This window comes from Tinamus guttatus, unplaced genomic scaffold, assembly GCF_059628265.1.
Source record: "Tinamus guttatus ecotype Peru unplaced genomic scaffold, ASM5962826v1 Tinamus_guttatus_pri_ptg000240l, whole genome shotgun sequence".
Classification (NCBI taxonomy): domain Eukaryota; kingdom Metazoa; phylum Chordata; class Aves; order Tinamiformes; family Tinamidae; genus Tinamus; species Tinamus guttatus.
The window spans coordinates 3,907,196-3,933,651 of NW_028288774.1; the positions used below are offsets into that span (position 1 = coordinate 3,907,196).

The 26,456-nt window shown below is 41.0% G+C and overlaps 1 protein-coding gene and 1 long non-coding RNA gene across 3 annotated transcripts in view; both read left to right on the forward strand.

Annotated features, from left to right (window-relative positions):
- LOC148594501 (uncharacterized) overlaps nucleotides 1-26,456 on the forward strand; it is a 427,754-nt gene that overhangs the window by 371,505 nt on the left and 29,793 nt on the right. The gene's annotated exons all lie outside the window — the stretch shown is intronic.
- SLC1A2 (solute carrier family 1 member 2) overlaps nucleotides 1-26,456 on the forward strand; it is a 79,771-nt gene that overhangs the window by 29,380 nt on the left and 23,935 nt on the right. For both annotated transcript variants that reach the window (XM_088525746.1, XM_088525747.1), the window contains exons 2-4: nucleotides 21,375-21,514; nucleotides 23,225-23,377; nucleotides 23,992-24,242. In XM_088525746.1, the coding sequence (XP_088381872.1) occupies nucleotides 21,375-21,514; nucleotides 23,225-23,377; nucleotides 23,992-24,242 (544 nt within the window). The remainder of the gene's footprint in view (nucleotides 1-21,374; nucleotides 21,515-23,224; nucleotides 23,378-23,991; nucleotides 24,243-26,456) is intronic.

Consider the following 26,456-nt stretch of genomic DNA (forward strand, 5'->3'; position numbering starts at 1 on the left):
GAAAGACGACATAGCATTCAGATCTAAACTAGTAAACTCCGTGTGGAAATACCAAAAGATGGACTGTTTCGATTGTTTAGCTCTTTCTTCTGTGTTACAGATAAATAAATTATTACATAAACTTTTTCCCTGCTTGTGCTATGATGTTGGCTAGATGTAGTTTTTCTTCCCTTTTTGAGAGGGCACTTGGACCTAATGGATATGATATTGTTGTTTACAGTGTCATGATTGGTGAGTGTGCAAACTGTGCCAGGACTTACCCAGGCAGAAGGCAGAGAACTGCAGTTAGACTAGTAATAGGCAAGGCATAGCTTAAGGGCTCACGAAACCTCGTTGATAAAATAAATCCTTGTCTTGTTTTCCCTTACTGGCCTTTGCATGTCTGTGACCTTTCAGAAGTAGCGGGCACCTTTCCTGGGGAGATTTTCCCTTTCTTACACTTTCTAACAGCACGAACATTACCCAGACTTCCCCAAGGACCTAGTCGCTAGGAGTGATGTGGGTCAGTGAGGCTCTCCCAGCGCCCCTGTGCAGGTACACCAGGCTGGACCACGGCAGGAGGAAGCATCTCCAAGAGCAGCTTTCAACAACCTCCCAGCTCGGCCTTCAGCCAAGCAGCCCTTGCATGTTTTAGGATGTAAAAGCAGGACAGAAAAATGCAGGGGAATTCTCAAAAGAGGATGACAGTCCTGTTTCTGTAATTAAGTTCAGTGGCTAAGATCTAGTCTCTGGGGTCCAGATTGCTTGCACGAGAGAGCAGATCAGTTCCACCTCTCTTCCGATGTGTTTTGATGGCTCCAGGCAGGCAGCAGTACAGCAGGCAGCGAGGAGCAGCGATAGCAGCCAGGGAGCTGGAAGCAGGCCAGCCTTCTGCAAGCATCTTCTCTGAGGAGTTAAGAGGTCAGGGCAGACAGGTGATAATATCATGTTCAGTTTCTTACAAGCCTGTGTGCTCTGTGATACAAGCATAGAGGACAGTTGTGCATTTCAGAAATAAAAATAGCTTCTATGAAAAAAATCAACACCATGCTGGCCAGATTTTCGTGTTCAAGCTGCTAATCTTGCATGAGAAATAGATGTGGGCATAGAGATTCAGCAATTCGGGAAAGTGACACTGGAAAGGAGAAAAAAAAAAAAAAGATTTGAATGTTTCTATTTTCCAGATTTGTAAACTGCTCAAACAATCCCACAGCAATCTTGAGATCCAGAGCCAGAAAAGCAATCAATAGACATCATTGATCACTATTCTTTCATATCAACCTGCAGACAGAGTGACTTTTAGGAATTTAATGAGAGCCTCTTAATAGATGTTTGCAAATCAGAATACAAAAGAAAAATTAGATCTTTCCTACTTTAAGTCTTGACATTGGTCTTGGAGTATAAGGTAAGTGACAAAGTCAGTCATCTGTTCACATTTCTCTAGAAATGTTTCTTTATTTTTACCTGAGTTTGATTCTGTTTCTAGTTTTCCTTCATGTAGAATGAAGGAATTTTATATTGCTCAGCAAGAAGTTGTTAACAAGACAAAAACAAATAGTAGACTTCAGTGAAGAAGCTAACAAGTGCTCTGCATAATTTCTTTTTAATTCATGTATGTCTCAAAAGTCTTTTGAGACCCTATAGGAGCCCGTGGCATTTTCTGCATTACAAAATCAGTTCTTGCATGTGCTCCTTTAATATTCCTCTACCATGAAAACTTCACACAGCAAAAGAAATACTAGAAGGCATTGTAGGCATATGACATTGTTTATGATATTGTTGTATGTAATTTGAATTATCCTATTTGCATTGGTTTGTTATAGATGATAGGCGTCCTTACTGACATACTTTAAAAATACTAATACGTATTTTTATGTCTACTCTTTGTTTAGCCTTGTCTAAAAACTTCTAATGTCTTCATTATTAATATAATGATTTTGAGGCTTAGGAATTCTGATTTATTCCTGAAGCACTTAAGGTTGCTAAAACTTTTCTACTATAATTTTATTCTTACTTGCTTATAGATTTCACTTTTGAGGGAAAAATCTTCCCTAAATTTAATGTTCAACCAAATATATATATAATACATACGTTAGCAAGAATCAACAAAATCAATAGAGCTGTTTTTTGTTGTTGTTTGTTTTATTTTGTTTTTTTTTTACGCTTGAATGTGAAGATCACCTCTAGTTTTACCTTCATCATAATTCATGCAATCTCTAGTCAGGAGTCCAAAGAGTGAAATATTTAAATGTGTCACTAATTTGACTTCTCACTGAGTATACACACTGAGGAGCAGCATTATGAGGAGCTTAGCGTACCTCCTGGCAAGCTGTGATGACATGTTCATTTTGTTTTTACATGTTGGCATTTGATAGATCTCCTGGGATTTTTATTGCCTATGTTTTATTAAAAGTGCACATGCAGAGCACATGTGTTTTTCTTCATTATGTTGGACAATTCATGTGGTTATGATTTAAAGAGAAAAGCAGAACATTGCATCAATGATGCTGTAAGTCACAACTAATCTAAAACATAGATTTTCTGTAATAATTCCTTTTGTCGTAGAAGTATGGCACAGAGGTAAAGAAGGTTTAAGGAATTTGAGTTAATACTGTGAATCTGTTTTCATAACAGATATTTGAACTCCCAGGACTGAGGAAGGATTTTGTAGGCAGAAATACTGAGGTACTTATTTCTCATTTTTTTTCTTCTATGGAGATTTGATCATTTTGAAGTGAACTCAGATCGGAATTACCCTGGCTGAACTATCCAGCTGTTGCGATGTGGGATGCTGTTATCTTTCTGTCCTACCTGTAATTTGGGTACCCAGTTTCCCTCTTTTCCCTGTAGGCTGGTTAGAGATCAAATTATGTCTTAAGATGAGAATGGAGCATGGTGAGGCTAATGGGCATTAGGCAGAGAAATATATATGGACCTGAGGTAACTAGCCAGCTTCATATCACCATATCATATGCTGTGGCCAGGGGCTATACAGCCTTGCCCTGAACTTTCTCTTCCTGCATTTTCCTCAAACCCTGAATTTCACCTGAGCTGTAAATAGGCACATGATTGAGAGGAGTCATCAAGTCTCATCTAATCAATTCCTTTCCATTTTTGGAAGTGATTATTTGCAAGCCTTGTGCACACCAGATTTTGGTCAGTTGCAGAGCCACTCTTCCCATCTCTCACTACTGAGAGAAGGAAATTGCCACTTGTTCTGTGGAAGACAGAGCAAAAGAAATACATTAGAGCAGTGAGCTGAGGCATAAGAAAATAATGTAAACTGTATGTCTCTGTCACTCTGCAAGCAGTGACAGCTGAGAAAAGGAATGAGACATAAGGAGATTAAAGGAGCAGGCAAGTGAGAGACAAAAAGACATGCACTGACCTTGTTTAGCTTGGAAAGCTTATTAATGAAGAGGAAAAGCGTGTTTGAGAATTCCACCTGAAGATAAACTTTCTTTTATGTAGTACTTATAAATGGCCTGGGGGATTACCTTGCACAGTGTTATTCCAAAGAGTTCTTATTTCCAGAAGGAGCAAGTGGTCTAGACTGTGGCAGGTCAGTCCGGTGACTGGGTAGATGAGTACGTCCTCTCTGCTCAGCAGAAAACTGCACGTTGGGGAGTGTGGAGGGGTGGCCTCTTACAGGCTGGTGAAAGAGCAAAAGGAGCTGAGAAGCAACCTGTGGCTGCGCACGAATGGAAAAAAGGGACTTCCCCCCTATTAATTAGACAGACCCATCACGTAAAGTCATAGTGACAACAGCACTTCTTTTTCTTAAATATAAAACTGGAAATAAGAAGAGTTACAAAGCAGGTAGATTGTAATGGGATACAGGGAACTGGTGTAAACAGAAAAGATGAGGCTGCAGTAGAAAATAAGTCACAGTGATCAATTTGCTACTGTAGAATACTTTTCCATCTTTAGGGCACTGATTCACATATTGTGAATGATAGAAAATGGTGGTGGAGTAGCCGATCTGTAGAACTCTTGATCATGGCCTAATGTCTGTGCGTTATATAATTTCTAAAAAGAGCTTTGTCTTTTATTCCAAAGGATCAGTGAAGCATTTTGTTTAAGATGAGCTGCAATGGCTCTTCTGTTGCAGATTTTTCTTGCCTTTAAGTGAATAACTTCATTTTCTCTTCAATTGGTATAAAACTAGGCTCACTAGTCATCTGGGGAAATTATCTAGAGAACAAGTGCGCAGGCCACGAGGTATGGAGGCATTAAAAAGTCACCATCAGTTTGGCCTTAGGGAAGCATGCTAGATTCCTACTGAATAGGAACGTGTGTCGGACCTAGTATCTTTCTACAGAAACATCACCCTCTGCTATGTAATGGTTGCTTTTTGTTATTTTCCTGTTGATAAACTCCGTTCACTGGTACAGTCTTTTGTCATGCTGGTGCATCCCATGTAATCGAATTATACACAGTGGCCATTAACTTATCAAACAAAAAGGGGACTCTGTAGTCCTTTTCCTGCTAAGGCAGATGCTTTCTTTTGTATATGAAATCCTCCAGCCCTCTTACTATGCATGAAGCTGTTGTGCTGGCAGTGAAGAGCCTTCTGGCTCAGTACAAGAATACATGTAGCCATATCACCCGTAACAGAGAGGAAAGAAAGGATTTAGGAAATGGCCAAAGACTATTTCAAATAGACTTAACGCTAAAGACATCCTCTGAAGCTAGAGTACGTAAAATTGCATTCAGAGCCCAGCCTGAACCCATGAAATATTGCAACTGAGCTAAACTCTTTTGGTGTACACCTGAAGAACTGTGAACCCAGGAGTGGCTTGCAGCCACCCCATCTGTGTCTGTCAAGAGTCCTTTCCAGGATGTTGGTGCCCAGAATATGGGGGAGATTGAGATACAGCAAAATCATTTCTCTACAGATTTGTATGCTAAAATAGGTGGGTTTTCACCTCACCCTCCACTGAAGGCTGAGAAGGTGGTATTATGCATGTATGTATCCACACCCTGCACTGAAAGTCTTTAAACTGCATAAGCTCTTTAGTTGTGCAAAAGCCAGAATTGCCAACAAGATTTGAGAGCAAAGAGGAGGAGGCAAGGAGTCTCAGAAAGATTGTTTCCTCAAAGATGGCAAATCTAGAGTAGGCCTCAGTCATACAGAAAAGTAAGATGCTGCTGGATGGCTTCATCAGTTTAGTAATTCCAAAGTACAACAGTGAACTGTAAAATACTCCATTTGCTCTTAGTTCTGAGAAATATTAGAAGGAAAATTTTATAGCTGATAATTCCTTTAATTTTAGGGAAAAAAAAAAGTAGTATCAGACCATACTAGGAGCAGTTTCGAGAAAGGTGTAGCATCATCTGTTGGTATGGAGTGCCATAAGAACATTGATTCATCCTTATTCCTGATAAAGGATATTTGGCCTGTATCTTTAGGATATAGGCTTGTCTTTTATGAGTTTGCATCCTTCCTGGGGTAATCAGAGTGAAGGATCTAATGTTTTGGGAAATAATACTGGCACATGAGCTAGCGAGGATGAGCTGAACTGTGTCCATTTTGGGAACAATTTTAGCAGTAGACAAGTCAGACGTGAGTGTCTCGGCAGCCCTAGGGTCTGTAAAGTCTTTGCAATATTTCCAAGCAAGTAATGGATTTCAGTTTTACTGTTTTCCTGTTTAAAAATATATGTCAGATTCTGTTGACTGCTCCCAAATCCTTTTTTTAAACTGCGTGTGAATGAACCCTAGTAATATGTAAAAGCAAGTCTGGGCTTAATATGTTCAACAAAAATGTGTCTGCATTAGAGAAATATTGCCAAGCAAACCAACTTCCCTTTTAATGGGTTTAAAAGTAGATTGGCTGCTAGTGCAGGCGTTCATTTCATCATCCCAGACGATCTACAATACACTTCCTGTAAGTGTGATAACAAGCCAAGCTGTGCAAGAGGAGGAAGAGCAGTCAAAATAGTTTTTTCTTCTTTGTACCAGCAATACAGGAAACTGCATTTCCAACAGGCTGTGACATGAACTGTCTAGCGCTGTTATTGTATGCAGAAGCTTGCAGTAGGCAGGGTAACTAACTCCCTTAGCACTCAGGCTACAGGCTCTTCATGATATGGGTAAGACCAAAGTTGGTCAGGATAGGAGGATTTGCACCCCTGGTGTGTCCAGCTTTGGGGTGTGTGAGGGATTGGGTAGAAGAAAAACAGGGGGATTTTTGCTGAGCCTGGTCAATCCGAACCAACTCCCTCAGGCATTTCCAAGAGACTCCTCTTGCCCTCCAGTCTTGTCTTCTGGAACCTGGAAATGGAAGTGTCCAGGAGTAAGGAGGGAAATGTCAGAGTGGGAAGGTTGTTCTGGGAAAGAGGATCTTTTTGGAGGAGGGCTAAAGCTCTGTTGTCCCAGAGAAGTTCAAGGCCAGATTTGGGTTGCAGAGTGTTGTGATGTCTCACTAGAACATGCCCAGTGAGTCCACATGAACGCTTTAGCCAATGAACTTCTTGCATAATGTCACGGTGAGCACGGTGAAAATATTTGCCTAACAGTGACAGAGGGATTCAGTCATGGAGAGTAAAAGTCGTTCTCCTTGATGTATATCCAGAAATATTTATTATATAGTTTCCCTGAGTAGTCTTTGGCCTGTAACTTATGCATAAGTGGTTCCTGGTATCAGATTACACATAGTATAGCCAGACCTTCAACAAAACCTGCTTTAAGGAGAACTTGAGGGCTCTCCTGGCATATCTGAGCATGGTTGATCTTTGGCACTAGGCTTACATGTGTCTTCAAAATATCACTCCACATCCTCAGATGGCCTCAGAAGCTTTCAGTCTGCTTCCCCAAGAGGGATCAGAGAAATGCTAGGCCTATGTCTGTGGTAGGGACAAGGCCTGGTATTAATGAAGCAGGTTGCTGGCGGCAATCCTGTGGATTTTCACTTGTCCGTCATTAGCATAAAGTTATTCTTATATAGCAGATAGTCGTGTTCCATATTTCCGAAGATGAATATCTAGAAAAAGGAGTAGCTGAGAAGTATTTTATTTGTTAAAAATGTACATTTAAAATGCGAGGGTCCTATAACACCCTTCAAAGGTGGGATTTCATTAATGAATGAAACTAAAGCAACATCTCTCAACTTTGCACCGTGATTGTTTACTTTCTCACTTGTTTTCCTAAAATATAAATGTTCATCCTTCCTGTTCACATTGCATGTGTATTTTTAAGCACAGGTGAAGAATTATGGCGTTTTCTTGTTTAACACCTATGCTTTCTGCTAAATAATATCTCTGGCAGAATCCCTGAGAGTCATTGTTTGTGCTAGTAATACGCAGGTCAGTATTGAGATGCATGAAAATGTTATTAGTCTTTGTCCGGAAAGCTATCAAACTTTGCCTGAGCTCCCAAAGCAGCGAGGAGGGGGACCATCAAGTGTGCACAGAGGCAAGGGACTTGCAGGGAACAGAGCTCCTCCGCAAACCGTATATCCTAGTCCATGTGGCTCTAGAAGTGGGCTCTTCAGGTTACCTTGACCATTTCAGATGAGCAATCTTCCCTCTGAATTGCAAACCCTACACTCCTCAGTTAGCTAGAAAGAATGATTTCCTCCTGCTCAGTTTAAAATACCTTTTTTGCACTGGGTATCTTAAGCCCCCATTTCTGGAGAGCTGGAATTGTAATAAGGAACTAGGAGGCAGAATTGGAATAAATTCAAGCTTAAAATAAAGTGAATTATATTATAAAATGATTTCATAAACACCTGACAATTGAATCTCTAAACTGAAAAGAACAGAGGAAGTCCTCGGCGTCCCCAGGTATAATGGTCTAATCTAAGATTTGAGCTCCTTGCAGTTTTTGCGGGAAGCTGGATTTTGGTTTAGCTAAGTTTCACTTCTGGAGTCGTATATCAAGACATTCATTTTAGGAGAAGCACATATTTTTTTATGAGCAAAAGACACAGCTATTTATCTCCCACAGATTTCTGCTTGATAGCAAAAGGAGGAGAAGCTGTTTTTGTTCGTAGTTGCTTGCTGTGCTGAATCTAGGAGAGCTTCTAAGGAGAGCGCAAAGTAAAATGTCATGGGATGCCAGGAAAATTGCAAGAAGGATTGTGCCCATAGGATTTCACACGTGCTGCTGTTGAAGAAGGCTCACTGAAATCAGCTGAAACAAAATACACTTTTGCCCCTTAAAAGGTCAAGTAAACCAGTCAGGAAATGTAATAAGTTCAATGATCTTTGTAGGAAAAGAGATGCTTTGATTCTGCCTTTGGATTTCCCAAACGTCAGCCTCGTGCACACCTAGGTAAGTGCTGGGGAACCTGCACGGAGGCAAAGCATGGCACAGCTGGATGGGCAACATCTGGGGCAGCGGGAAAGGAGAAGAGCAGCTGCCTCCCACTCCTGGCACAGGAACCGAAACTGGGGGTGAATGGATGGGCAAGAGGGAGCAGTCTCTTGGTTGGAAAAAATGCTGATTGCATCTCTCCAAAGAGTCCATCTCTCAGTAATCTCTGTGTGGAAACATCCTTGTTTTGATGAATCTACTCGTTTCGACCAGCTGAAGGAGCTTGCTCATCATACTCGGTGGTGGCCGCAGTGCTCTTGCAACAGTTCTCAAGGACACTGGTGTGTTTTGCAACCCCCTGGCAAAGCAGTGACTGGTGTCACATGCACAAGGCAGTGACTGATCGGAGTATGGTCACGGGAGACCCCTCCCTGGGTGATCATCCTCTGTCTGCTCCTGCCAAGAGGTTGTGACGTTTAGGCTGTACCAGCAGCCTGAAGGCACATTAAGGGAAGCAAAGCCTGAGTTAATGGCAACAGCACCCAAAAAGATCAGCTTCCTCAGGGGTGTTATTGCACAAGTAATTCATGAAAAACTACAGCTTTAATGATCAGGAAGGAGTGTGGTGGGTGTAGGAGACATGGGCTAGGTAGAAAGAGGGAGCGAAAAGGACTTAAACCAAGATATATCATAATTTTCAGTCAGTGACTTGAGTGAAGATAGGACTTCTAGTCAGTGGCCGTGCCCTGAAGATAGATGCGCAAATGTATGATCCCAGATCTTTTTTCTCTGGAGCTTTGGAGGTATTTTGCCCTTTGATTGGTGTCACTTGCCAGTTAATCAGGCAGAAAACCACCAGAGCTTAAACTGACTCGTTGTTACTGCAAGATATGGAAAAAGGACAATGATGTTTTAAAGAGCATTTGAAGAATATGCTTCTTCCGTTGGGTTTATGGGGCAAAAGAAGAAAGGGATCGATTTTTCCCACTTTGGATTGTATGTGAGGTGTGAACTTTATTGTGTTCAGTGAGATAGAGCTAAGTCATGTAGTCTGAGGGATTCCCTGGAAAGCAACACACAAGTGCTGTATGGTGCTATAAAACTCGATATATTTTCTTCATCTGTGACTTGCAAATTCAACCTGACCCAAACATTTTCCTGCCCCGGAAAGTGGTCATAACTATAAAATTATCTAGTTTATCATATTTTTAATGTGTCCACCACGACCGTTTCCTCACTTGGTAGTTTCTGATAGAATAATCTTTGTTGGCAAGGAATAAGCTCTAAGTGTAAATGATAGAAGCTCTCCTGGCTCTTGCTGAGGATGTCCCTCGCGTGCTGCCCTGAGAGCAGGGCATTCAGCACAGGGCAGACGTCTGAGCAGTGTCTGCAGCTGGAGTTCCCTTGCTCCTGGCCACGGTCAGCAGTGCTGCGGCTCTGAGCTGCTGTTAAATTTTCAGGCAAAAACAACAACAAAAAAGCAGTAAATAACATCTACTCAGGTAAAGGCATTTTATTATAAGGCTTTTTATTATAAGACACATACAAATGCTAGGATTATATCTTCCTGTGGTTTATGGGTTGGGCGCAGTTCAGTCAGACAGATAAATGTATACTTAACTGTAAGAAGATGTATAAGAGCTGCTGAGTTACCGTGCGGCTCTGTCCCCAGAGATGACTGCTATTTCCATCAGAAGAGCAGGGAATTGGTCTGCGGGTGTGATGTGCGCTGTAAGTGAGCGTTCAGCTCCGTGCATTCGCTTGGACGCTGGCCCAGGGGCAGGCCAGGCATCTCATTACTAATGAGAGGCAATTTATAACAGCCAATACTCCGAGGGGCTAAGTGCATCACACAGTTTTACTAGGCCTTTTCAAAATCCATTGCTTAGCCACTTAGTGGTGGTTTTTTATTTATTGGCAATAATTTCTTCTGAATGTGAATATTCTTCCATAGCTACAATATACAGGAATTTGGTCTTTAGTAAATTTGTCTGATTGTCTAATTTACTAATTGTCTTTAGTAAAAATCTCAGTGACAATATGAATGAAGGCCTTAGGATTTATCTCACTGGGGTTTGACTTTTAATTGCTCAGACTAAAGTGCTCTGCAGGATGTTGCCATTTTGTTGTAGATTATGTTTGTCACAACATGCTTTGCCAGTGAAAAACGTATTGCCGTAGAAAATATAGCTGGTGTTAAGATCGTTATGTAAGTTATGCTTTGGTACATAGCTGAGCATAGTTCAAGGTAAAGCTCCCTGCAGGCCTTTGCTTGTACGATGCATTGTGATATGTGCCTGTGCTTTCTTTTTCTAACGTGGCACTGAAGGAGTCTGACAGCTCCTGTGGAGTTAGCGCATGGGACCTCCATGCCTCAACCCTGCGAGGGCCAGGACGGTCCCTTAGGAAAGGCCCCGCCACAAGCTCGCCTGGCTGCTGTGCTCTTCCCTGGGTATCTGCAGCTAGTCACTGTCAGGATTCAAACTGGGATAAGCAGACTGCTTCAGTCCCCATAGTAAAAGCCACTAAGGTAAAGAGCACAAAATAATTTGGTAAATTATCCTTAAAGTCATTTTTTTTTTCAATTATATTTTGCCAAGATTAGAAAATTCAGCCTGGTTTTCATGAAAACCACCCTGTGCTCATCTCAGGCAGTGCCAGGAGATGCACTGTGCAAACACCGTCCGTGTAAAGCACAAAACCTGCTGCTCAGCGCAGCGTGGTGCCTCCTATGTCTGCGGCTCAGCACTTGTGCGCGCCGGGGTCTGCCCTTGACACAGGCATCCCCACTGGGCTGCTCCTCGCAGTCCTTTTGCAGCTGTAAAATGAGCGTTAGGCGGAGAGGAAGGCGGCTGAATCCCGCGTGCTGCTTCTCAGCCAGATCCTTTGGCGGAGTGCCATGTGCCCTCGGGGCATCACATGTATAATGCATAAGGTAGAAAACAACCTCATCATCCATCTTCAGGCCCGTAATCCTGAATTTGCACTTCCCTGGGAAAGCTGTTCTGTATTCATGAACTCCCATCTTCAGTCCTGTTGTTTTTCTGGGTGCAATCTGCAGTTTACTTGCAGGCCTATTTCTGACACCTGGATAAGGGAGAAAGAATACAAGTTGATCACCCGAACAACTTTTTTATCTGAATGTCCAATCCGTTTCTCACAGTTACTTGAATAAAATCCCTAGTCCATGTGAACAGGAAATTTTTCTCTCCTCTTTCAACAATATGGTCACAATGTGTATACTGCCATGTTCATTTTTTTGAAGGTATAGTATGGAAAAAAGCCTCCAAACTCTAATATTAAGGCAATGAGACAATAAAGCAGATGTGTCACACTTGGTAAAAATTATTGTTGGATTTTAGCATTTCCCCTGTAAAAAGCCTTTCTGGTTCCAGCAGATGGCATGCACTCATCAAGGCTTGCTGTGTGCGATCATAAGCACAGCTCCAAGGAGCAGCTGTCAGAAAGGATAAAACAGCACATGCTAAGCTTTAGGAGCTAAAATAATTTGTCACAAGAGATTCTATTATGCTACACTTGATTTCTGTAATTTCTTTAACATATCGTAGGAAGTTAGTATTTCTTTAAAATGAAGTTTCTTTGCTTTTCCAAGGCCCAGCGTAAGTAATTTTTGTGTTTTATTGGGAATTTTCTCAATAAGGAACATGAACAGAGTTTGGCCAGATCCAAACTGTTGGAGCAATAGCTGTGATTGAAACAATCTGAATATCTGGCATATAAAGTGCATTGGCATAACAAGAAAAGCTGAGACTCTGGAAAAAAAAATGAGTAAGAGAAAAGAAAGACTAGAAGTTTCTTGAACAGGATGTATTTTAAGGCAGAATATGCTACATGATGACAGCAAAAACTTAAATAGTATTTTCTATTTCTCTACTTGTGAAATAAATAATTGCACTGTACTGATGAACAGATATGGTCTGTCTATAATATTACGGCCCAAGACTTCTGTACTTCAATGGAGGTTTTTGGCACTCAGTAATTTTAGTGATGAATTAGCTTGATATTTGTTTAAGATTTCTGTTAAGAGAGATTTTGGAGAACGGTTGAGAAAGACCATTATCTACAATCTAAGCAGAATTAACATGTGTTAGGGTACATAGAACCAAATCGGAATTTTCAGTTTCCATACTCTAATCCAAATTCTGACATTTTGTCCATAGAAGTTCAACTGTTTTCCTGCAGTCTCCTTAGTAGTTGCTCTTTGTACAAACAGTTTCTGACTCTATCCACAGTACTTTCTGGAAGAGATTTCCCACACAGGAAGCATTGAGAAATGTTTTATAACAGAATATACAAGGCTGCAAGTTAAATTAGTGCTGGACTCAATGTTATGTGCTGGCTCCTTGACAAACATCCCATGCAACAGAATGCATTTTTTAAAGAACTGGTTTCTCCTTATTAAATCTATCAGAAGTCTAGGCAGACTTGAATCTATTTGTGACCTTTGCAGGGCTTAAAGCAAAATACTGGAAAAGTGAAAGGGCTAAAGCAAAATACTGGAAAAGTGAAAGGTCGGCTGTCTCAGACTTTCACCACGGCAAGTCAGAGAGGAGCTCTGATTTTTTTTTTTCCTGCTTAATTTTTCTGTCTTTCCTAGTCAGCTCTACATAGCAAACCCAGCAAGCATTATTCTGTCACATCTCAGGATACCTTTGATAAACTAAAAGCTTTTTTGTTAGTATTTTGAGAAGAAATTGGCTTATTATGTGGCTTCTCAAAGCACAGTGGAAAAGGAAGGTGATGCTTTACTGAGAGAGGGGACTTCTATTTGCTGGTTAAAGCAGCATCATACAGTACTTTTAGTTGAAAGATACTTGGAGCTATTTCTTTACCATGCTGATGAAATCCCCTGCAAGTTTACAGTCCTTCAGCATTACAGAGACTGCCAGTGCATCATATTAGTATTTCCATGCTGCTGTGAAGGCTATAGGGAACTTTTAACATGTGTACAAAGAATTACAGTCATTAGTATAGAAGAAAGGAGAGTTTTCCTGATATTTTGTAGCTTTTTTCTGCCCATTGGCATGTGTCATACTTTTGGCAATAACGCATAGATTTGATAAGCAAAAAAAATAAGTGACTGAGATTGGGTCCTTTTATCTCTAAAAGTGTCGAGATGAATGCTAATAATTCTGTTCAGATTTGGTTAGAGCTTTCTTGATTGTAGAGCACTGAGTCTGCAGTTCAGCCATGGGGTTTCCATGGCCATGAGATGCTGTGTGCCCGTGGTGCCTCCCCAAATCACTGGGATAACAGCTTTCACTGACAAACCTCTGAGAACTTGCCACAGCAAAAGGTGGTTCAAGAGCCACCACCAAGGAGAACCTGGAGCTCTCCTTTGGTTTCCTACTATCATGACAAAATTATTTCTTACCACCATTGCCCATGTGAGCTCCTTGTGAGCTGCCTGTCTGTGAGCTAGTCTGAATGCTACCAAAATAATCCACACTTGCACCTCTTTCTGTCCCTAGCCAGCATGTCTACGAGCTGCCACTTTTCTGAACTTCTCACATTCTCATTGCCCTAGTAATCTTTGCTCAGTACTCTTGAAAACTATGTTAATCCCAGATCGTTTCATAGCCTTTTTCTTTGTGCTACCTGGCACACCCCAGGCAGAAGCAAAGGCAAGATCGTGATTTTACTTGTCTCTGAGTTTCTGAGCCTGTAAGTAGATAATTTTGCACAAAGCACATCATTATTATATCCTTTGCCATAATAACAATATGATTCATCCTTAATTCTATTACTCTCTATCTATATAGCAGTTCATAGTCCTTAGGCAGTGAAGCATACATGTGCTCCCAGGTTGTTACACCATTATATACCCTGTCAGAAATTTGTATTTTAAAAAGATACTCCACATGTGCATCATTAAATAAATACATGAGCATTGTTAGAGTAGCTATTATACTGTATAACTTGAAAGACACTTTTGTTCTTTTGACTCCAGATGATGGATAGAATACAGTCCTTGTAGATCACCTTATACCAAACAAGAAACAAACTAGCAACCCTTCTTTCACTAAAAACTGATATTCACTTTAAGATCTGAATCTTTGCTATGTCATGTCAGGATTTTCTTTTTTAGGTTGCTTTGGTCTGAGATTCAAAATCAACAAAGCAGAGGTAATAAATTGACAGAGCCAGAGTTTCGGATAAATATGTCAGTGCCAAGCTTAAAGGTTTGTTAAAAATATATATATATATATATATATATATATATATATATACACACACATATAGCCAGATCCTCAGCAGGTGTGACCTGGCCACTAGGGAGAATTTTGGAAGCTTTTTCTGTTCCTGCTGAAGCATGAAATACAGTGCAAGATCTTTCTTCCTAAAAGCAGCAGCTAAGGTAAAGTTTGGTTTGCTCGTGCCCATTGCAGACTGGTTGACACGGCGACCCAGCAGGCACCTCTGGGGAGTCCTGCAACAAGTGGATTTTCCTTCACTAAAACACCACTTGTTAGGGACAGGGACCTTGGAAGTGCTTCAGATGCCCATCTGCCATTACTTCTGAATAGTTACCTTGGCTGTTTCTTAGAAACTGCTACTTTCTGCCTTTCTGTCAGGCTTTGCTGTGCCCCTAATTTAGAAAGCTGCTTAGCATTAAAGCACACAGGCAGAGACACTGCGACACGCGCTCTCTTGGAGGTGTTGACGCTGGGTTTTCCCACGCCTAGGAAGGACATGCACAGAGGCTGAGCGCTGAGCTCAGCGGTGGCCGCTGCAAGGATGTCCCCAAAGCTTGTGGTGCCTCCTGCTCCTCACACTCACCCAGTGACTAAGTCCCAAGGCTTGTGTTACACATCTCCTTTCTGCAGTTTCCTGCAGTTTCCATCTCTCTCCCTTAAAAAAAAAAAAAAAAACAGCCTTGAGATTATCTTGATTTTTTTATTCTCCTAGCTACTTGACAGTCCCAAAGAGAAGGCTGAAGTCAGGATTTCACTTTTGTGTTTCTAGGTATGCAGTTACATAACTACTTGTGCAAAATACATTTATTTCCTCTCTGACAAAAATGGTTTGATCCAAAGTGATCAAGTGCTTTGTGTCAAGTGTGTCACAAGGTGTCCAGTGGTTTAGGTTTCCAGGTAGTTCAAAACCTCCCCAAGGGGACTTTTTTTGATTTCCATATACTGTACCATAGAATACAATATAAATGCTAGGGTACCGCGTGATAGGAAGAATACTGAACAAGAAGAGACTTCATGCAGTACCATATATCTAAAGAGATTAGTTGGTGTCATGCACATAGCTGTTTTTGAGCAGAGAAGATAATTCCTGCCCACCAGGTGGATTTATGGCCTTCCTTCAAGACCATTTGCTTGTAATGGAACTGTGGACTTTTCTAGGTGCCAGGCTGCCATGCAGACAGCTCTGCTCTGCGCTCTGGGCATTGCACTGCTCGTTCCTGTTGCTGGTTTCTACTCGTGGCCATGGGTTTCCCCCTTGGGTGTCCCGGCACATCCCTCCTTCGGGCCAAGAGCTCTCGGCTGCACTAGCAATAAGACAGTCACGTTATATACTTCATTTCCTCTTGCCCTTGCCTTCAAATGGCCTCAAAATTGCCCTTTACCCATTAAATATTGCACTTCCCGAGCCAAATCCCAAAGGTGGAGAAATTGTCCAAAGAGGTATTACTCAGGAGAAGCCTCCTGCCAATTCTAACAGAGTTAAGAAAAAAAAGCAAAATGAGCATAAATGCAAAGTTTGCTAACTTGTGATGGGTAGATGATAAAGAGTTGACTTCCTGTATGATCACCCCTGGATAATATTAAAAAGAGATTGGAAGAAAGGGAGAGAGGGTGCGAACCAATTTGATGGCAAGAGTGGTGTCACCCAGACTGACCTTCCCCCAGGCTCGCTATGGGTGCTGCTGGTCGGCTGTTGAAACGCGATGCGCTGAACTTGCACAACGTACACCAACCACCAGCTCAGAGCAAAGAACATGTCTGGGAAATAAGACCAGGGAGGAAAGTCTTGCTGTGAAAAATGGTGCCATGGGTGCAACGCATGACCTCGTGTCACCAGGCACGGCTGCAGCACCTCTCCTGTGCTCTGAGCGGAGGGGAAGAGATACAAACCTGACTGAAGGTGTGCTGCTAACCAGCTTCCTTTGGGCAGGTTAAGTTCTCACTTGTTCCTGTGCAATTCCCTTGATGGCTAGAGTGAGCTGAGTCAGTGAGGACCCACCAAGATTAATACATGCCAAACTTTAGGAAACTTTTCCTAGCGTGATATTTGAGACTGTGTGCGCATCTAAACCACCTGACAGAGGCTAGATGGGTGCTTGGCAAAGGAAGTATTCACAAGCTCTCCTACTTTCATTCTGGGGTCAAGAAAGCTGGTTCCCCCTCCCCCTCTTTTTTTTTTTTTCTTCCCTCTCTCCTTCTTTTAAAGACTAGTCCTACAGACCTGAACAAGTGCTAACATTTATGGTTGCTCTTTACTCATTGCTTCAGAGGGAGCAGCGTGTGGCTCAATCATTAACTTTCAGCTTGAGGGGCAGCCCCAGGGCCCAAAGCGAAGTGTAAGCCAGCCTCAATAGGGCCACTTTCTCAGGATGAAATCTAGCTGCCTTTTTTGAAGTGGTGGCTATAAAACCAGGACTAATGCTTTGTTCATGGCTTTCCAGGAAGGTCACAATACTTCCCTGAACATTTACCAAAACCTTTTGCTAAAAATCTTAATTTATTCTTATAAACAATACCTATTAAACCAGGCACCTAAATACCTGGCTATACTAATTCATTTTTCTTATTGCCATGCCAGCATCCCCTCTTCTAACAGCCCACCACTCTTCCCTGCTCTCCAAAAACTGAGTTAATTTCTAAGCTGAGCTACCGAAGCTGGGTTTTATACTGTGAATTACCTGCTTGATTAACTGACACAGCTGAGATGCTTTATTCAGATTAAACACAGTCTCTGTTCATTTTTCATGCATCTGTTTCCACTAGCCTCATTACAAGCCTTTGCTTACATATTTCATTCAGATGGTAGATTATTCTTTCCTTCTAGTTTCTCTTCCAGATTTGTGCCAAGCCGGGAAGTGTTCTGTGATGCAGAGTTCTTTCCCCATGACTGGCTGAAAATAAAAGGGAATTGTCACTCAAGCAATATGTAAATTGAAATTATTAACTCTTAGCTTTCATGAAAAAAATAAATTAGGCTTACTAACCAAGAAAAAGCAAGATTTTTCCATCCTTTTGGGCCTATAACCTTCAAGCATACGAAAGGAGGAAGCAGCAGAAGTGAAATAGAACAGCAGACTTTCCCAGAGGTAGGTGAAATAAATTCAAAGAAAAAAAGCTCAGAGGAAATAAGAACAAAAAATTTCAGAGAGCAAGAGCTAATACCAGAGTGTTAGCAAACTGTTCTCTTCCATTTTGTTACCTTTATGTCTAGAACCAAGAGGAGAAATAAGCTGCAGCTTGAAGTTTGCAGATAGATTGTTTTATCTCATGTACAAGTGTATGCCTCACAGGCCAAACTCACTCTGAAAATATTTAGATAACATAAAATTGAACATATATTTCTAGAGATATTTTTCTTACAAGCCCTATTAGTGTTTTCAAGTGCCTATAGTTGGCAGAAAATATTCCTTTTTCTTCCTGTGAAGACCTCAGTCCTTACACTTCTCTCATGGGCATATCTCAGAGCTTGCCTGTTTGGCTGCTTGTCACTCTGACATGTGAAAATAATGAGCAGAATTAATTTATATTATAGTGTTCTGGGTTCAGTGAAGTTGGACTAAAAGGGGTTTTGGTCTGATGAGTTTCAGACAAACATTTAAACTGCTTCACTTGTTTCCTGAAAACAGAATAACCGTGGAAGCTCACCACAGTGGAACAGTAGTTTATTTAACCCAGGTAATTGTTTGCGTGTTGGAAAGCTCACGGCTGCTAAAATGGGTTCTGTGCTATTCCGTAATACTAACATATGGGCAGAGGTGCTATTAATGACATTACTGCAGAGACTGTTCTAGTGTTGTTCAGCCCCATGGTGGGGACCGATGCTGTGAGCGCATCTCTGACTTTGTACTAGAATTTGGTCAATGCCCGTGAGCTTGTGTGCAATCAACCTTCATGCCTTAACTCGTTCCGTTGGCAAGAAAAGCTGAAGTGTTGAAGCCCCTTCCCCCAGGCAGCATGGACGTAGTGCCCTGCTTTGCCATGGCACTGTGTCCCTCATGGCCTGGAGGACACAGGGCATTTTGGGGGAGCAGTGCTCTCGGTGGCATGGTAGAGCAGATCCCAGGCGCTGTGAGAGATCACATTGAAATACCTTATACAAGATTATTTTATCGCTCTCTCAAGGCTTTTATTTTGGTACTGCTTGGATTTTTATCCCCCTCCTTGGAATACCTTGCAACATACTGAACATCCTGAACAATACTTGGTCTCCGACGGGTGATAAAAATCTCATTGCTAATACCAGTGTTAACCGTGCAAATGTTTAGATAATCATCACTTGTGGTCCCGTTTTTCATGGGATGATATGCATGTGTCAGCACTGTTTGTAAAAGATCTGTGCAATTAACATGTGTTGGCAATAGCCTTTTTCTTTTTAAAAAAAAAAAAAAAAAAATCACTATTTCAGTCCATACTGGAAGTTAATAGTCCTGAAGAGCTGGAGCATACAAATCATGTTTTTTTTTTTTTTTTTTTTTTTGCACATGAGCAAAGCACAGGACATGGTATTAGATTTTTGGAAATTTAGGAATGCCCCTGAAGAATTCTGTGTCCTCAGTTTCTTCTGTTCTCCGTGAGTGTTTGAATGCCTGCAGCTGACGTGACTGAACTTTTGAAGAAGGGTGGTGGTTATTGTGTAAAAGCTCTGTGTTGACTCCTCAAGCTTCAGTTCACCTGGGGTACGATCCTGCCGCAGTAGACTGGGCCCACCATCCCCTCACATGGTGGACCTCTGGATGCTGACCAGTCTTGTCGTGCATAGGGCATCTGAACAGCTAACGTCTGCTACCACTTAGAGAGGAGGAAGAGGAATAGAGCTAAATCTTGAATCTGAGCAGGGCCAGAGGTCACTTCTGCATGGAGAGGGCTCATTTGAGCCATGGTAGGAGGGGAATGATGTGCTGCTGTTGTCTGCAAACTAGAGGGAAGGATGTGTGGACTGCTTAGAGTAGCCCACAGCTGAGAAAGTAGATATGTATAAGGTGACTTTTCTTTGGGCAGTTTGCAGCTATGTGTGTTAGGTCAGGTGGGAAAGAGACAGCACTCAGTCTAGGAAACCAGATTAAACCTAGCCCAAAGAAAAATCCTAGAAAGACATATAAACACCAAGTGCTTCTGTCTAATGATCCATTCCGGTTCTGCCTAATTATTTAGTAGTCTGAGTTTTCCTTCTGAATTAGTTTTGGCTGCCCAGGTTTCACAGTTTCAGAAAGATATATAAAATATATATGGTGAATATAAATCCACACATATGGTATATTGATGTTAGAGTCCCCAGTTGCAAAATTTCCTTTTCTGATTCCTTCATTTTATAGCACACTTCTATCTGTGGTTTAGTGGTTCTGTGGCTCACGTGTGTGAATATTCCAGTCAGTCTCATCTTTCTTATAGCTTCTCAAATAACTGCTAATAACATTTTTCCCCTGGCTAATCCTTATTTATCTTTCATATGCATATTCATAACTATTCAAGAAATAGGTATGCCTATCATTTAACTAGTAAGAATGTGCACCGGTGGTGTTTTATTCCACCATCAGCGGTACATTTTATTGTAGCTACCATATTTAGACAAATATAAAATCAAAATTGCAACACTTCAGTGTTTTTTTTTCCTTTTTTTTTTTTTTTTCCTTAATGCATTCCCTGATGTATTACTGCTGATACCACCTTTTCCATAACAGGAGATATTGGGCAGGAATTCCTTTTCACTTTGAATGGGAACAGCATGAGTTAGTCAGGAAACTATTTCCGTCAAAGTGACTGTATTCTTTTTAGAAATTTAATTACAACTCCCTTTGAGAAATATTATGAAGGTGGATGTGTATATATAATTAAGAAATGTTTTGTCTTCCTAGAAATGCTATAGCTTGTTGCTGGTTTTGTGGCAGTCAGTGGTATGCCCAACTCAGACTCACTGTGGGACAGAATATCTCATCTGAGAAAGTACTCAGAGAATGGATTGATGAGCATCCAATTTTATCTTTCTTTTAAGCATTTTTAGGTCTCTAGCCTTAGAGAAGGCTCTCTTTGGCCTAGAGAAGGTTCTTCGGCCAATTCTCTTAAGTAGACACCCTTAACTTTTAGGGAAACTGTATGTTTTATTTGTAGTATTAGTTTTGCAATTTCAGTTGAAGTTTTTATATGTAAAAAAGGAGTCTATTGCCAAATTTCTCATGCCTTGAGAAAATTAGGAGGCATAGCCTTCACTGCCCTGCACCCATATGTATATCACTTATTTGGGTATAAAACAGAGCTAATAAAAATTTCTTCCAACTAAACTCTACCAATTCAATGAACCCAAAAGATTTTATGAGGAATGTATAGTTTTCTAACTACTTTTCATAGGCAGTAGAATCAAATCTGATTAGAACCAGTCTGAAAAAGATTTTTTAGACTTCATCATTTTGGTTATATTAAAATAAAATGTTAATGTTGAAAGGAAACATTTGGGGAAATTTAAGCCAAATATACTCTGGAATGCTTTATTTTGCAAATAAATCCTGTTTTATAAACTCTTTCCCAAATTGGAATTAAATTATTAAACTTAATACCTAAATTATTAGGTATTAAAATCTGTGTTTTCCTGATAGAAGTGTCGGTTGAAGAGCAGGTTCTATCATATCAGAAGAGAACCATTGAGTTTTCCAGATCGAGACAAATAATTTAATCCATAAAACAGTTGCAATATTGTGGCCAGTGAACTCACTCTGGATACATCTCCACTGTTTGAAAAATACGACCTTTTACAGAACAAAATGTTGACGTTTCAGGGCAGTAAAGATACAGTGTTTGTGAGATGTGGGAAGCATTGGAATATGCATCAGATTTACCACTTATATATGATGGAACTAATCCAGACTTTCCTCTCATTTTTGACATCTTGTGCTATAACTTTTACTTGATTTTCATTTTTTATTCCAGTGCCAACAATATGCCTAAGCAAGTAGAAGTGCGGATGCATGAAAGCCATTTGAGTCCAGCAGAGCCCAGATCCGGGAACATATGTGTGCAGTTTTGCCAGTCGCTCCGCAGAAATCTGCTCCTGACTCTCACTGTCTTCGGTAAGCTGCATCCTGCTTGTGTGCACATGTGTCTTTTGCCACTTGTTCTGAGAGCACCACAAACTTTCTGTCTTTCTGCAGTTCTCAGCTGTTGTAGCTGAAGAGCCAGGGAGTAAATAGGACACCCTCAGGCCTAGGCCCTTTTCATTCAGGTGTGCAGGATATTATTGATGCAACGTGGCGCATGTCCACGCCACTAAGCTAGCTACATGTTATATCTGTTTTGGACTGAAACACAATCCAAGTCCCCAGGCTAGTCGGATCAATGTCGTTCAGCAGAACTAAATGCACTACACATTTTTCTCTCAATACCGTAGGAAAAAAAGGAAAAAAAAAAACCCTAGACTCTCCAAAACTTCTTTTCCCTCAGTGTTATCTCTCAACCCATGCTGTTCTCCTTGACAACTTTTTAAGGTTTGTCCCCCTCCCTACAAGGAGGGTGACAGCTACCAGCCAGAGCTCAGTGATCTCATCCTGAATATTGCCTCTGGCTTAAGCGACTTCCAAATATGGAATGGTTTGACATTTTATTCTGGTTCACTGGCTCTTTGCCTGGTTCTTTTTCACTGAAAGCCTAACAGCCGAATGCAGCAAATTCATAGACATACTCTATTTTGTTATTGTTTAAAAAAAAAAAAAAAAAAAAAAACAGCAGCTGGTCTTGAGCTGCAAATTTCATCTCCACATTTTTCAGCCTTCAAAATCCAAGCTGCTGAAGTGTTTAGATAGGATGTTGCTGTGAATCACCTTTAGAGGATGTCTGGTGCAGTTCCACAAGAAATTTCAAAGACAAATATGTTTTCCATTGTATCAAACTAATACTTAAAAAAAAAAAAAAAAAAAAAAAAAAAAGTAAATGAATCCCATAGTTGCTTCAAAGCATGACTTGGCCTTTGTTGTCAAGATTTACCTCACTTGAGATTTTGTAATGTGCTTGGGATCAAGAAGACAGGCATCTTCAGTGTAAACATTATAGATACTTTCACAGAGAGTATTTTAAAGCAATAAACACTTTGTTAAATTGTATGCCGATAGTGACAGAATCAGAGACAACCATATTGCTAACAAATGACTGACACTCCCCTCCAAAAAACTCCAAACCACACTCTAATCTATTTGCCTCACCAGACTGTTCTAGCTTTTCTGTAGGGTTTCTCAAAGGCTGTAAAATAGGTGTTCAAGACATCCTTGTTTTTTCAGGTGGTTGCCAGTCCTCTGTTAAGAGCTCAGTGTCAAGTCCAAAGGGCTGGGTCCTGTCCCTGGCTCTGCCACCAGTTCTGAAAGGCTTTGTATAAACCACATCAGCTATTGATACCTCAGTTTTGCCAGCTCTAGAGTGACAATATAAATTTTATTTGATTACAACTTAGAATGTTGCAAGACCTGCATGGCACTGGAAAATCTCACTAATTTTATTAGCGAATATTCTGCAGAAGCAAAACAGTGCATGAAGTATAGGCCCAACTGACAGATAACTAGGTATCAGGACCTCTTCTCTGTAGTTGAGAGATACATAGTGACCATGATATTGCCCAATATGAGTCAGAAGCCTAAGCCTTCCAAAGGAGGAGAAGGAATTTTCTCTCTGTACCAAAAATCATCTGCCTTCTATAACTGTTTTTCTTCCAGGCGGTTCTGCTGGGTAATCAATGTCCATTCAGATGTATTTGCCTTGCCTTGCCCACTTGCTCTCTTTTACTCCCCTTCTAGGTGTCATCCTGGGTGCCCTATGCGGGGGTCTTCTTCGTCTAGCAACGCCTATTGACCCTGACATAATCATGTTAATAGCCTTCCCAGGGGATATACTTATGAGGATGCTAAAAATGTTGATCCTCCCTTTAATTATCTCCAGTTTAATCACAGGTAAGATCTCTTAGCCATAAGTACTTTAAGATGCTTGCTACAGATATCACCTGGTTTGCTTTTTGTGACGTAGGAAGAAGAATAGTGTGATCCTGTCAAGGATTTTGCAGCTGCAGTGTATATTTCAGGGCTCATTTCTGATTAACTTTATTGGCTTTAGGAGGTAGATGCTCCAATGTATTTCTTTTCAAACACATGCACACATACCACCACCTTGAACCTCAGAATTCTCTTAGTATGCTGTTTCACCTAATTTCTGGATTGGATCTTATAGATATGATGGCATGATGCAAGAAAGCCATCATATCTAGTAGCGTCAGCCAGAACATGCTCATTTTCAGCAGTAAAGGACAACAGATGCTATCTTCTCTCTTTTCAGCGTCTCCTTTGCAGTTAGTGCTTCTCCTCAGATTAGCAGCAGCAGGCAGTGTTCACGTAAGACCTGGAGAGAGGGAGAGGCTTCAGTACTCTTGTCTAGTGGTAAAAATTTCAGTAGGACAAAAAAATACCCGCAGGCAGTTCATAAGCTTGGCATGTTTACAGGATTTTCTGTGGTGATCATTGAATTGGATATTGATTCTCAATTTTTTTTTCTTAAAATAAAACACCTACAGGACTGTCTGGTTTAGATGCTAAAGCCAGTGGCCGATTGGGTACAAGAGCCATGGTCTACTACATGTCCACCACTATTATCGCTGCTGTGCTCGGTGTGCTTCTGGTTTTAGCCATCCACCCCGGGAATCCAAAGCTCAAGAAACAGCTAGGTCAAGGGAAGAAGAATGATGAAGTATCTAGTCTGGATGCTTTCTTGGATCTCATCCGGAATCTGTTCCCTGAAAATTTAGTCCAAGCGTGCTTTCAGCAGGTAAATCCTTCTATTCTGAGGCAATATTTTTTCAAACATCTTCTATGTACTAGGGTGTCTGTAGAGTTGATGTAATTGCATAGGTGAATGACAGAAATTGTGATAAAAAGAGAAGTCTAGTTCTTAGGTTTTAAGCGAGTAAAAAAAAGAACATTGTTTACTGCTACTTTGTTTTATATTGCAGTTCATATTTTATCTCTTAGACTCTTTAAAGAAGATTACTTGTAGTCTGTTCTTAAATACTCCTAAAATACTTCCTCACTTTGTACGCAGTATATACGGTCATGCGTGCTGGCTTGGGCCTGAATGGTGGATGGGTTATGGCATTCTTCACCTTGGTTGAATTTGGACGTGGTCACTAGTTACTAAGTGGATGGCTCTGTAGTCCCCTGTGCGTAATGTGTGAGTGGGTTTAATTCACCTTTTGAAGGGCACTGCAAAACCCAACCTCAATAACTTCCATTTGCTGCAGTAGCATCCCGGGTACGTGGGGACAAGGGGATAACCCACCTACAGGTGGCTCCAGCAGACCAGGTTTGAGGCTTGCCGGGAGAGCAGGTGGCTGATGCTATGTGCTGCTTGCTGCGTACGTAAACAGTTTTATCTAAACACTTTTGACCAACGCTTAATCAAAATGGCTTTTCTTTGAGGGGTAAAACAAACCAAAAAATACATGTTCCTTGGTCTGTGTTTTAGCCTACTTCTTGTATGTGAGCTGCTTTTTCCATTCAACAACTAAATTGTTTGGCAATAATGCAGACTTCTTTTTTTTGGTCACGCCAAACAGGATTTGTTGCCAAACCTATTTTTAAGTGTTCCTAAATGAAATGGCAAGTAGCTGGAGCTGTGGTTTAGGCCAGAGAGTAAGATGAAGAGAAGCAGTGGGTACGATGAGAGGTGGAGGAATGGAGGCCAACCTAAGCTGCCAAAATGAGGACTTGGATTTCTTCACTTCTTCCTCAGACTTTCACATAAAAACACATGGTCCTTGGGGTTTAAAGAAAGAACATTCTCAATATTTCCAAATCATCATGGGAATAGCAGTCATGTGGTCACACTGTGGTTGACTTAGCACCACATGTAATGTGAAATGTGTTCTTGCAAAACTGAGTGTGCATGCGGGAAGCAGGGCACTGCGTTTTTGTTTCCTTTCCCTAATTTAAATTATGGAAGCAAGAAGAATTGCGTTTTTGTTCTGTTGAAAGTGGTTGAATCTATAAACAAAGAGATAAAAAGTTGGAGGAAAGAAGAACTAAGCTACCGATGTCTAATGGTTTTCTCAAGAGCTTTTGAAGCCCTTGCTACAAGAACACCCTTCCTTTGTACATTTAGGTCATACCCCTTTCCCAAAACACCTTTGTCACCTGGTAGCATTTACCCCTAGTTAAGGGAGTTAAGCTTTACTTATCTCTCTCTCTATTTACCAGGAAATTTACCGTCTTTTCATGTTGTAGTTTCTCTTCCTACATTCATACAGAGTCTCCTATGAGCATTCAGTGTTTCCAAGTTGCCTCAGGAGGAGGCAATTTTTGCACGATTCCTGCCAAGAACGATTTTGAAGTGTGCCCAGCAGTGGTACTGAGCAGCAGCCTTCCCCGTGGGCGGCTCGCGTACCTTCCCTTGCTGCCAGGCAGAGCGAGGGAGCTGCGAGTTGGGTACAGCTTGCTTGGAAACGGAACTCACAACTTCATGGGATTTCTGTCTCTCTTGAATTTTTCTATAGTGCACAAAAAAAGGGAAAATGCTCAATTTATAATGAAAACTGCTGTTCCAGCAGAGAATTGTGGTCTTATGAGCCATGAAAGAGAATTTAATATACATATCCTGTGATACAGGATAATGACTGTGACCCAGAGGCTTTTCTGACCTCAGATGGAGTTATCAGTCTAAACTTTATGTTAGGCTCAACATTTGCAGTGACTTATGCAAAGAAGTGTTGGGGACCTCCAGCTTAGCGGATTGTGGTAGCATTTGTGAGTGCTCAGAATCTCATGCTTATTTTTGTGGCTCACATAAAAAAATGATGTGCTGACAACAGTCCCCTGATAAAATTTAACTCAGGAAAAAGTAAATGTAGAGGAATGTTGTTTAGTTTCAAGACTACTGAAAAGTTTCTTATACAGTACCTCTTTTTTTTTTTTTTTGTCTACATACTTTTCATTTTCTAGATTCAGACTGCATTCTTTTTTTTTTATCTTCTTTTTCCCCCCGCCA